The sequence below is a fragment of the Genypterus blacodes genome, unplaced genomic scaffold (genome assembly GCF_046128005.1).
Source record: "Genypterus blacodes isolate CSIRO-AG114 ecotype Tasmania unplaced genomic scaffold, CSIRO-AGI_Gbla_v1 ptg000136l_1, whole genome shotgun sequence".
Lineage (NCBI taxonomy): Eukaryota > Metazoa > Chordata > Actinopteri > Ophidiiformes > Ophidiidae > Genypterus > Genypterus blacodes.
Window position 1 is genome coordinate 597,349 of NW_027466938.1, and position 12,937 is coordinate 610,285.

General features: G+C 46.4%; 1 protein-coding gene across 1 annotated transcript in view; it reads left to right on the forward strand.

Moving 5' to 3' along the window:
- LOC143011571 (filamin-C-like) overlaps positions 1 to 12,937 on the forward strand; it is a 32,142-nt gene that overhangs the window by 2,387 nt on the left and 16,818 nt on the right. Inside the window, exons 2-9 of the mRNA XM_076164476.1 lie at positions 7,066 to 7,314; positions 7,863 to 7,960; positions 8,951 to 9,101; positions 9,397 to 9,515; positions 9,620 to 9,697; positions 9,842 to 10,004; positions 10,226 to 10,426; positions 11,358 to 11,480. Coding sequence (XP_076020591.1) covers positions 7,066 to 7,314; positions 7,863 to 7,960; positions 8,951 to 9,101; positions 9,397 to 9,515; positions 9,620 to 9,697; positions 9,842 to 10,004; positions 10,226 to 10,426; positions 11,358 to 11,480 — 1,182 coding nt within the window. The remainder of the gene's footprint in view (positions 1 to 7,065; positions 7,315 to 7,862; positions 7,961 to 8,950; positions 9,102 to 9,396; positions 9,516 to 9,619; positions 9,698 to 9,841; positions 10,005 to 10,225; positions 10,427 to 11,357; positions 11,481 to 12,937) is intronic.

Genomic DNA, 12,937 nt, shown 5'->3' on the forward strand with positions numbered 1-12,937 from the left:
GGAAATCTCTTGTGATTAACCTAAGGAACACGTGTTAAAGCTGGTGTGATGTCGCCCTGCGAGGTGACGTAGCTCAGACATACATGCAGACAAACAGTAGAAGAAGAACATGGAGGTGGCGAGGTGTTCTTCACAGGTCAGTTAGTGAGTCCAGGAGATAGGTTGAGCTTTTATTGTGGAGGGCTGACGGGCTGCAGGAGACGCATATATTTGAGAAATTTCATGAAAAGTCAGAATTTAGAGGCGATAGTTTGTGTGTCTGTGTGCGGTGATGTCATCAAAGTCAGAGTTGTGAAATGTGTGTGAACTGAGATGTTTGGTGAGTTTTGTGCGAGAACATTCCATCAGTAAGACCTTTGACAACGTGGAGACGGGACGGGCAGGAGTGCGTGTGTGTGTGTGTGTGTGTGTGTGTGTGTGTGTGTGTGTGTGTGGAGGGGGGGATGAGCTGATTGATGGCAGGACAGCTGAGCTCTGCTCCTCCTCCTCCAACAGCTGCTGAAAATAGACCTGAAAGCCTGGAGGAGCCAGAAAGGAGCAACACGTTACACACAGCATGAGGACTCTTTTACTCTACAGGCACCCCCACCCCACACACACACACACACACACACACACACACACACACACACAGAAACGCCCAACTGGCGCCCCATTTTACCTTTAAGTTTGAGTGACAGACACAAATTCTCACAACTTTGAAGTCTGTCTATGAACAGACGAAAATTCTGGATCTTCTCTCTCCCCCCCACTTTCTGTCTCTCTCTCTCTCTCTCTCCGTCCCTCTCTCTCCCTTGTTCTCTCTCTCTCTCCGTCCCTCTCTCCCCCTTGTTCTCTCTCTCTCTCTCCCCCTCTCCGTCCCTCTCTCTCTCTCTCCCTCTCCCCCAGTATACACTGTGTAATTATTAACATGTGTTGCAGACTGTCAGCACAGAGGAATTCCAAGTCATGCCAGACCCCCCCCCCCTACACACACACACACACACCCACACACACACACACACACACACACACACACACCCACACACACACACACACACACACACATGCGCATTAGCACTACACTGTGTTGGCCAATATTTCTGCCTTGAAAATGCATTCATGCTCCCCAGAGGTTGAACTCTTTGTAGTGTGATGGAAACGCTCTGAGGCTCTAAAGCTCTCAGTTTGATGTTTGTCCTCATCGGGATTTTGACTTCAAACATAAATGAAAATGTCTTTGTCCTCAGTGATTCACTTCAATCTCTAACTTCCACTAAAGAGTTCATAGACTTTAACTTCTCAGATAAACAAGAGGAACACTCTAAGACTGGAATGAGATGATTGGATGGAGACATTTTCTGTTACATTAGAGAAGTGGACATTTAGGACACATGGACATGCAGCAAACCTGCCACAGAGAACCGTCACCATGGCAACCATCCCCTTATTGTAAAGTGTGCAGAATTCTGTTCACTACTAAAACCAGAAAACACACAGTGGAGCATCAGACTGATGGACTGACGCTCTGCCTGATGCTCTGCTGACTTTGATGACATCACCGCACACAGACACACAAGCTATGTGTCCGTGTCTCTGTATCAGCCCGGTGCAGGAGTGTGAGCAGAGGCCTGTGGAGCTGCAGTCTGTTTTCCATAGATAGTGTCATCATAATAAAGATGTCTCCAGTCTTATCTGCTGTGTCTCAGCTGTGAGTCGCCTCCGTCTGAGTCTCTGCAGCAGCGGCTCACACAGATACGATGACCTCATGGTTTCCTGGAGGAAACTGGGCTGGAGCCTGATGTGGTTTACACTGATTCAGACTGACAGGGTGGTGTGCAGGAAAGGGGCGGAGCCTAGTAGGTGTATATTGGCTGCATATATCTAAGATTTAACGTCTTAATCCAGTCACTCAGACACATAAGAGTCCTGCTTAGTGGATTTCCTCAACGGGACGAATGATGGAGTTCTATGACACTGATTGTGAGGATGATGAGCTTCATGCTCTGACAGAGTGAAGGTCTGGACTCTGCTGCTGGGCTGACTGAACTCTACATGGGAGGCATTGAGTTTGTTAACCCTAGCTGAGTGAAAACAGCCCAGGAGTCATTATTTTACTCACTGAGTGGAGTGAAAGGCAGGGGGGTTACTGCTGAGGTCAAAGGTCATGGGGAGTAGAACAGGAGATGGAGGATGGAGACGGCTGTCTGAAGGAGGGGACATAACTGAGTGTGTGTGTGTGTGTGTCTGTGTGTGTGTGTGTGTGTGTGTGTGTGTGTGTGTGTGTGTGTCTGTGTCTGTGTGAGTGTGAGTGTGTCTGTGTCTGTGTCTGTGTGTCTGTGTCTGTGTCTGTGTGTGTGTGTGTCTGTGTGTGTGTCGGTGTGTGTCTGTGTGTGTGTGTCTGTGTGTGTGTGTCTGTGTGTGTATCTGTGTTTATGCGTGTGTGTATGTGTGTGTGTGTCTACCTGTGTGTGTGTGTGTGTGTGTGTGTGTGTGTGTGTGTGTGTCTACCTGTGCATGTGTGTGTGTGTGTGTGTGTATGCGTGTGCATCTTTGTGTGTGTAATGAATACATCCCCTCACATGCTCACACTCCAGGTCCGTTGGTCGTTCCCTTACATTGCACAACATTAGAAACAATTTGATTTATGACTTTGACCGCAGAATAATCCAACGTTTTAACATTCATGAAAATAAACAGACCCTGTGTGTGTGTGTGTGTGTGTGTGTGTGTGTGTGTGTGTTGCTGTCAGCTGGACCCCTGCAGACAATGAGGCCTGTGTTTGGGAGAGAAAACGCTGTGTGTGTGCGTGTGTGTGTATCAACTCTCTAGGATTTGTTGACCCCTCCAGCTGTTGGCTCTACCGCTTCAGAGCAACTGTGAGAGCAGCTGACATGGCATGGGACGGAGACACACACACACACACACACACACACACACACACACACACACACTCAGACAGTGTGCGTTTCCCTTTCATAAGCTCAGTGGGAGTTTACTTTATAATGAACACAGTGTTGGTCACAGACTGATTCTGATTGGACGTTAGAAACAGGAAAAGGATCACAGGACGTCATGTGACCTGGAGGGGCGAGTGTGAGCTCTGTGAGTGTGAGGGAACACCAATAGGGAGAGTTGGGGTCAGGACTCAAAGAAGAGGAGCGACCTCAGACAGGGAGAACATGAGGAGACACCTGATTGGTGGACAGAGACATGTGACAGGAGAACAAAGGGAAACTAATCAGGAACAGGTGAAACCAATAAGGGAGGGGCAACCAATCAGGAGCCACCAAGGACAGGAAGTCAGGTTACAGAAATAAGAGCAGAGGAGAAGAAAATAAAATAGGAAACAGATCTGGGCCTCATTTTGCCGTCTGACTTGATGCACACACACAATAATATTTAGAATTCTTACAAATGATTGTGTCCAAGTCTTAAACCCCAAAGGGAGCAGCAAACTGTGTGTGTGAGTGAGTGAGTGAGTGAGTGAGTGAGTGAGTGAGTGAGTGAGTGAGTGAGTGAGTGTGTGTGTGTGTGTGTGTGTGTGTGTGTGTGTGGGGTGCTGGCATGTGTGCTACTGTGTCACTCTTAAGGATATTGACCAGCTGTTGGCTGGAAGTGAGCACTTAAGGCTTTTATAGGTCACAGGTGATGTGTCTGTGTGTGTGTGTGTCTGTGTGTGTGTGTTTTCCCCGGTCTTTAAATAGCCCCGGGTCTTTGTAAAGCCATACACTCTCGAGGCCGTAACACACACATACACACACACACCTACACACACTTATCCAGCTGCTGTCGCCTCTCCTCCACCTGCTGTGTGTGTGTGTGTGTGTGTGTGTGTGTGTGTGTGTGTGTGTGTGTGTTGGACAAATGCAGAGCTGACATGACAGCAGGCAGCGTTACTACACATGAAGTCTAGAAATCAATGTATTTATCAGCGTGTGAACTTCAATAAGATCAATAATCATGCCAGTGAAACTCACACACTCACTGTCAGCTGGTCCCAGGGACTGAGGTCATGTGACTTGGTAATCAGCCTTTTGATTGGTTGCAGTGTCAATCTGGTTCAGGTTTCAAACCTATGGAGTTAAACCTTTGTGTTATCATCATGTTCAATCATTCATCGACTTCATGTTGAGCTTTTTATTCCACTGTGACTCATTTTCCTCATTAATACCAATTATGACATCATTATAATGAGACAGGAAGACTTGCGTGCCTCTTTTGTACCTCTGTATAATCCCACTGGAGGTTCCTATTGCACACTCAGCCATTCCTGGAGAGGGAATCTCTCTTGGAATTCCCTCTCCCCAGGTTTCTTCCTTGTTTCCTCATACATTAAGTTTTTCTCTGGAGTGTTTCCTCGTCTTCCTAGAGAGCTTTGGGCGGGGGCGGGAGTTTTCCTGCTGTTGTGGGTCTGTAAAGGCCTCTGAGACGTTATATGTGATATTGGGCTGTATAAATAAAATGGACTTGACTTGACAAGCTGCAGTAAAACCTCTGGACGTCTGCAGGGAGGAAAGTAACACAGGATCAGGAGCTGCTGAAGTTTGCTGCTTTTACCTTCAGTTTTCAAATCATTCAGAGCTTGAGAATGTGTGTGATGTTTACTTAAAAGCTTGCGTGGAAACGTGCCGCCATTGTTTTAGGGTTGAGTGAGACAAACTGATGCTGGGACTGAACCACAGAGGATGAATCCTCTCACAGACGTACATGTGTAGGAACATGATCAGGGCCCTGGGTACACCTCCTATTATACATTGTCCTTATACAAATGAATTATCCAGATGATAGATGAGCTCCTTTCTTCAGCCGTCATCATTCATATGGAGACGTCATTTTAAAGATGGTAAGGAAGCTGAGCTCTGATCCACAGAGAGACAGATGTATGTTTGAACACGGCATGTCCTGTAAACTCTGTTAGGGTCCAACACCCATCAGCTACAGCCAGCTGCTTACTGCTGCCAAGGGTTACCAAACAAACAAGCCAGTCAGAGCAGAAACTTAAAGGCTGCAGGAAGCAGGCAGAACAATGGCATGCGGATAGAAAGGCTGCATTGTCCCCCAACAACCGGCCCCCCCACCCCTGCAGGGAGGCTGGAGAAAATGTGTAATGGTGACATTTGGAAAGCAAGGAAACAGGAAGTGATGAAGGAAGAATGGAGCATGGAGGACAGAACAATCACGCAATGTACAGTGCAGCTAGAGGCCACTAGAGGCCGTGTGAGAGCCTTTAGTGTGTATGAGCATGTGAAGTACTGACCCAGGAACATCTGACTGAGGAACATCAGACTGAGGAACATCTGACTGAGGAACATCTGACTGAGGAACATCAGACTGAGGAACATCTCACTGAGGATCATCACACTGAGGAGCATCTGACTGAGGATCATCAGACTGAGGATCATCAGACTGAGGAACATCTGACTGAGGAACATCTGACTGAGGAACATCTGACTGCAGTGCCACTTTCCTCTCCTACTCTTATTTCCACTTTGTTCTTTGAACAACAACAACATTATTCCTGAAATCCTTTTGTTCATTCCAGTGGCTTTGACTCTGTGGTTGAAGGTCTGTGTTTGATACAAAAACAAGCCTACAAACATGAGCATGAGTAAGGACCCTTTGTCGCTTCTGGGTTACTGTGATGTTAAAGTGTGTGAGCCAAACCTCCATCAGGAACATGTGCTTGATCTGCAGGCTCCATTTCCTTGTCACTCACTTATTATAACTATGGTAATGCTAAGCTAAGCGGCGAGGCTGTGCTCCTGGTGGAGGCAGACATGAGGTTTGCATCTGGACTGTTTGGAGCTGGAGTGACAGAGAATGTGCAGTGAAAACAAAATGACCCAGATATCTCAGTGTTACAGGAAGAGAAGCACATCAAAGATGTAGGAAGCAGAGCTGTGAGTCATTTGCGGTCATGTTGCAGAAGTTTGGCTGGGATTTGATGTGTGTGTGTGTGTGTGTGTGTGTTCATGGTGTCCAGCCTTTTAGTGCTCAACTTAAAGATGTATTAGCGCCCCCTGCTGGAGCTCAGGTCTCCTGGCTGTGGACTGTGACGCTCCTGATGTTCTCACATGGCATGCTGGGGCGTCGGCCTCATATGTGTGTAATGAAAGACAGTTTTCTCTCATGGCAGCGCCTCCTGCTGGCCATTGAGGGAGAGGGCGGGGGGCACAAGACTGTTGACTACGTAATGTGCCTTGACCTCTCTCTGTCTCTCTGTCTATTAATCTCTCTCTCTCTGTCCCTGTCTCTCTCTCTCTGTCCCTGTCTCTCTCTCGCGCTCTCTCTCTCTCTCTGTCGTCTCCCACTGGTCCAGTAGAAATGTGTAAATACAGAGTACATGTATGTAACATGTGTAAAGGTCTGATTTGATGTAATAGGTGTTCTCTTGTTGGCCTGAGTGTGCTGAGCCTTAATCAGACGGGACAGGAACACTGCAGAGTGTGTGTGTGTGTGTGTGTGTGTGCGCGCATGTGTTTCTTATTTAAACTGACCTCATTCCACAGACTTGGATTGAATGACATCATCATAAAGTGCTGCAGCAGATCTCCTCCTCACTGTCCAGCTCCATGGGGGAAGATTCATGTTCCTGACAGAAGAAGAACAGCACAACATCCACACATCATCCTCATTACCATATCAAAGACAAACACACTAAAGCCCTGATCATGAATCTAAATGTTGGTGAAGCACAGGGACAGAAATACTTCTTTTTGATTTATTTTTAACGACTTAAGCCCCCTAGGACAGGAACAAGGAGATAGCAAAGGATACTAGAAAGGAAAAGTGAAATGGAAGCAAACTTGTCAATATGAGCTGATTTTTCTGAGCTGATTGTGTGTGTGTGTGTGTGTGTGTGTGTGTTTGTGTGTGTGTGTGTGTGTGTTGGGTTGTGTTGCTTTGTTTTCTTTGTGGCTCAAGGCGAAGGCTGATGAAGCTTGAACCTTTCCCAGCATGCATTGCTAGAAACAGGACAGGGCTCCATTCAGCTTTAAACTGACCTTCGTGAGATGAGATCTGAATGTTTGAGGTATCTTCATCATAGTCAACTCTTCATCAGCCTCTTCTCCACCCTCTCAGACTCTAAAGCCATTGTGGATGGGAACCTGAAGCTGATCCTGGGCCTGATCTGGACCCTGATCCTTCATTACTCCATCTCCATGCCCATGTGGGAGGATGAGGATGATGAAGACGCAAAGAAGCTGACCCCCAAGCAGCGCCTGCTGGGCTGGATCCAGAACAAAGTGCCCCAGCTTCCCATCACCAACTTCCACCGTGACTGGAGGGATGGAAAGGCACTGGGAGCTCTGGTGGACAACTGTGCCCCAGGTAGGGACCAAGACCAGAGCAGTGTGTTTGTTCCAATGAGATCTGTCTGTTCCTCTGTGAGTTCTTTCAAATTCTCAAGGGAAACAGGAAACAAATAAAAAAAAATAAAACAGGAAACAAGTCCTCTGTCAGTGGGCGGGGCCTGACTGAGCGATGTACTCCGTTAATTTGGCCTCATTGTTTGAGTTTGGAGCTTGTTCTTATTTTCATATATATCATGTTTTGGTTGTTTATGGGAGAGATGTTCTGGTGCCAAAACAAACCAGACTTCATTTTAACAAGATGCCTTCATTGTTGTTGATGGTTTGTTTTAGAACCCATCAGCTTCACCATATGTAACAGTTTGTGCTTCAGTCATGCGCTTTTGTAAAATTTCCATTTAGTGTGAAAAATCTGTTCAGTTCACTGTGAACTTGAAAACATCAGCAGTGAGCAGGAGGACCTCTAGTGTGTTGAGGTGTAGAGCAAAGTGAGAGAGTACATAGAGTGCCTGATGGACTGAGAGCATGGGGGAATGTGGTCCTGATTCTGTCCCCGCTGCCTTCCAGGTCTTTGTCCGGACTGGGAGACGTGGGATCCCAGCCAGCCGGTGGAGAACGCCAGAGAGGCCATGCAGCAGGCTGACGACTGGCTGGGTGTGCCACAGGTGACCCAAACATACAGCTCCTCACACACATGTACTGTGACTCCTCTTCTCTTGTAGGCCTGATGACGTGCCGGTGATCCAGTCTGCAGTTCGCTGCAGCATCGGCCAGCGTTCCTTTTAGACGTGCTAAATACCGATACGTGTTATTTCCAGACATGACTAGCAGCTCCACAGCCAAGAGTCTAAATACAGCAGCCAGAAACAGACAGCAGGGAGAAAGTGAAGACAATGACTCATGCAAAGAGAAAAGAGACGAATCAGGAGAGCTGCAGTCATAAGTCTGGAACTTTCTCACTGAGATGGTTCAGTCCGTCTGGATTGATCAGCAGAAACTAAAGTCAAACTCTCCAAACATGTATTAGAGTCTAACTTCAGCTCAGATGTGCTTACAGGAAGTTTCCTTTAGGTGTTTAGTGTTTGTGTCCATGTGACCTTTGACCTTTACTGGGGAAGTTCTGCTGGATTCTAGGAGCCTGGTCCAGAGGAGACCTGCAGCTCTGGTTACCGCTCTGCCTCTCTGTTCTGTTACCAGGATCACTCAAACTGTTGGTAGCTTATGCTGCAATGAACCACAGCAGAAGCAAAAGCCTACTCTGAATTCAGCCGAAACTTTATACTTTTGATCAAAATTTACCCACAAGGGATTTTTAGGAAATGTTGTGTACAGGTGGGATGTGGACCAAGGGACAATAAAGATGATTTTGAGGAGTAGGTGGATGAAGTTTTGAAGTTATTAAACTTGAAACATTATCTTCAGTCCATGGACAACCGGTACAGCAGCCTTCACACCAAAACACTCAGCTACTGGATCTGGATCTGGATTAGTAAGATCTGGATCAGTAGGATCTGGTTAGATGGATCTGGGTCAGCCAAGTGCCCAGCAGGGCTACAAATATGCAACTAGCAGCAGCATCTAGCTCGGATGATTGATTATTGATTGAGAGCAGTATCCATTGTTCATTCATTAAAGATGTTCTATATGATTGACAGGTCATTGCCCCAGAGGAGATTGTGGATCCTAACGTGGATGAGCACTCCGTCATGACCTACCTGTCCCAGTTCCCTAAAGCCAAACTGAAGCCTGGAGCCCCCCTGCGGGCTAAGACCCTGCACCCAAAGAGGGCAAAGGCCTACGGTCCAGGTAAGGAGACGTGACACCAAAGCTACCAAAACACATCAAGATGTTTCATTGGTTTCTATGATCTGAGCATTAGGCTGCAGCTTAATGGAACAGTCACAGAAATAAAGGAATTTGATGTTAAAGCCCGAGCTGCATGAGAACTGATCTAGAGACAGAAACGCTTGATTATTTAACTAATGAACCAAATCTTTACTGGCTCCATAGTTACTCCAAGCTCCATTCTGCACTTGACCTCATGGAAATGGAAAGAAAGTTGTTTCTTACTTGTTGTTGTTTCTTTTCGTTTGTCTTTCAGGCATTGAGCCGCGAGGCAACATAGTGTTGAAGCCGGCTGAGTTCTTGGTGGAGACTGTGGAGGCCGGCCTGGGAGAGGTCCTGGTTTACGTGGAGGACCCAGAGGGACACACAGAGGAGGTGGGAACACAAACCCTTCTGAATGAAAGGAAACCTAAATTAGCTGTGATTCAGTCATTTAACTCTTTTCTTAAATGACATCATCATTATTGTGTCTCCACTAGGCCAGAGTGATCCCCAATAACGATAAGAACAGAACCTACTCTGTTGTCTACCTGCCCAAAGTGGAGGGTCTTCATAAAGTAAGTGGTTTAAAAACTAAAGGAATGTGTCAATCATCTTTTATGGATCATCTCTCATTTGACTTCATCCCCCTTTTAGTCTGATTCCAAATTTGTCAGAGTTTCTTACCAATGAGCGATGATGTGACCTTCTGTCTCTCCCAGGTCAAGGTGCTCTTCGCTGGTCTGGACATCGACAGAAGTCCATTCATGGTGAACATCTCCAAGGCACTGGGAGACCCAAACAGGGTTCAGGCTCGAGGGCCGGGCCTGCAGCCTACAGGCAACGTGGCAAACAAGCCCACCTACTTTGACATTTACACTGCAGGTAAATCAGATTCACACTTTGTGTTCCAGACTCTCTGTGTGACCCTTGACCCCTTTCTCCACTTTCAGGCTCAAATGTGTATATGTGTTTTTATTTGTCATTGTTGTCATCAGCCCATCATCTGTCTCCTTTTATTCTGTGAAATGAGTGAAACACATCTAAACGTCCTGTGCTTGGTTCTCACGTTGGTGTGATCATGCCGTCTCATTGTTTGTGTCCAGGGGCGGGTGCTGGAGACGTGGGTGTCATCATTGTGGATTCTAATGGCAGGAGAGATACAGTGGAGATTGTTCTGGAGAACAAGGGGGACAGTGTGTTCCGCTGCACCTATGTGCCTGTCCTGGAGGGACCTCACACCATCTATGTGACCTTTGCTGGTCAACAGATTCCCAGAAGCCCTTTCACTGTCCACATTGCAGAGGGTAGGTTACATATACACTGCACAGCACTACACACTGAGCTGTCCATGGACCTTCACGTTATACAGTTATTATGCACCAAATGTCTTTTTACCTAAACATGTCCTTTCTAGTCACGCTTTTTTCAGTTTTGTGCTAAACAGGCACAGTTCTGTACAAGTTGAGGTCCAGAAGCTTCCAGTGCTTCAGGTCTTGGCCCCGCTCTGACAGACGGTCGGTCTCAACAGTTTGGCTGAAGCTGTGCGTTTCATGCTTTTGTGCTGTGGTGCTCAACTTCTGGGCGCTCAAGAAATGCGGATTGGAGTCACTGGCTGGAACTCGAGAACTGGCTTTGGGTTAAATATGTGATTTCACTTTGACTTGAGTATTAACTAGAATGAATTCATAATTTAACCCCAATGAGAACAGTCAGCAGGAACTGTGGAACAGACGTTCATACTGCAGGTGTGCTGAGAGGTCAGCTCTAGAATCAGACTTGGACTGTTGCTGTTGGACTTGGTCAGACTCGCTCAGACTCTACATTATCTCTTAGGAGCACGTTGACCTCATGTTGGGTCCAATAGTTTGCGTTTGTGTTCCTTGATGCAGCACAGTCCACACATCGGAGGTCCATAATGATGGCTGGGGTCGTTAAAGGGGAAGTGCAACAAAACTTTGAGCCGCAAGGATCAAAGGATTTTGGCAAATATTGATTTTGTTGATCAGCTCTAGTATTGAAAAAGATTTGTGCCTGTCTTGATTTTAAGAGTTGACTTGGGACTTGCGTGTGTTGACCTGTGACTAAGTACCTGCCTGTCCTGACATAGGACCTGGAGGATAAAGACTTGAGGCATGACTGTGACTTGGTCCCATCCCAGAGGATCCGGTTAGGGTCACAGTGGTCTGCTGGTCTTGGTTCTATCTGTTTACATGTACATCACTGTTGTTCCCTCAGTTTCACAGAGCGCCCTGCCACCCAGCTCTCCGGTGCAGCTTGTACCTCAGTCCATACACACCCCACCCTCAGACAAGACAAGGAGAGCCCCCCCTCCAACACCGCCCAAACCCAGACGACCAAGTTAGTACAGGCGGGGGGGAGGGGGGCTGACTGGAGCCTGCTTGCGCTAGCCTAGTCCCTCCTACCTCAAATCCAAACCATCCCTGCCTCTGACCCCTCTGAAGGGTTTCTGAGCTTCTGAGCATGTGCTGACGCAGCTTCGTCTTCTTCTACAGCCCAGAAACAGCGTGAATGTGGTTAGCCCTCTCTGGACGGCATCGGTAGTACCGGAGTTACTGGCAGAACTCCAAAACTCTTCCTTTTGCCTCAAATCTCCCATTAGATGGACGTAACCTGTTCACTTTGGTAAGAGCAGAAAACATCAATATAGCTATTAGTGCCACACAAGTAAATGTAGGTGCAAAGCAAACAACCAAAGTTTGAAGCAAGTTATCTGACTACATTTGACATTTGGCTGAACTCAAGATGTTCAGCTATGCTACAATGTATTTCCAAACCCTTGTTTAACAATAAATGTATCAAGCATATCAATATGTCTTTCTGGAAATTACCTTGGACCTTCTTACCTCAAGCTGCCCCATGTGGAGTTCTGGTTGAGAAACTCTTGATGGTCATGTTAGCATAGCTAGACGAGGACAGGAGTGTGATCTCAGTACTGCATGGACCGTAGGTGAGAGGGTAAAGACCAGATGGACTCGGACTCCAACACATCCAGAGCTCCATGTTTGATCCAGAGAGGGCTCGGTTAGTGTGTGTGAGTACATGCATCATGCATACTGAATCACAAACCTTATAGTACATACAGGAAGTACTGAGGCTCTTAAGTATTATTATAAGAGGGTCAATGCTACCATTTTATGAATGACTGAGAGAATAACCCATAATAATTAATAGTATTTAACATATAATTCCTAATTTAATAAGCGTTAAAAGAAAGAGGCTACAATAATTTGATCAGTTTCTCATTGGATGTGTGTGAATGTCAGTGTGACCTCTGTCTTCATCTTCATCCCCTTTTCAAACAGTAAACCAGTTCCTCTGCAGCTAACTGTCAATCATCTCTACATTAAGTTCATCCTTTCCTTCAGCTGAAGTGGAATCTCTTCCTCTCGATGTTTAAAACAATGTTTCTGTTTCCGTGCTTCTTCCTCTGTGCTGCTTTTCCCTTTCAGCCACAGCAAACTGCTTCTCAGCGCCGTTCAAACGCCTGCAGCACGTTTCTTGTGTTAACGTGTGTGTAACTGTTTGTTATTTACATTTATTTATTTATTTATCATATTTATATAATTATTGATATATTTATTGAGTTCCGTGACATTTTGTGGTGGTTTCTTAAAACATTAGTTGATGTTAAATCCAAAACGTAATGAAAACCTGCGACCCAAACGCGTCGCCATCAGTGTTAGCTTTGCGTTAGCTTTGTATTAGCTGAAGCTGCTGTCTGTTTGTAAAGTCCAATCTAAAGCACAGCATGGTGAGTTTGTTAACACAGCCGGTCCGTTAACGTGTTGAGTCAA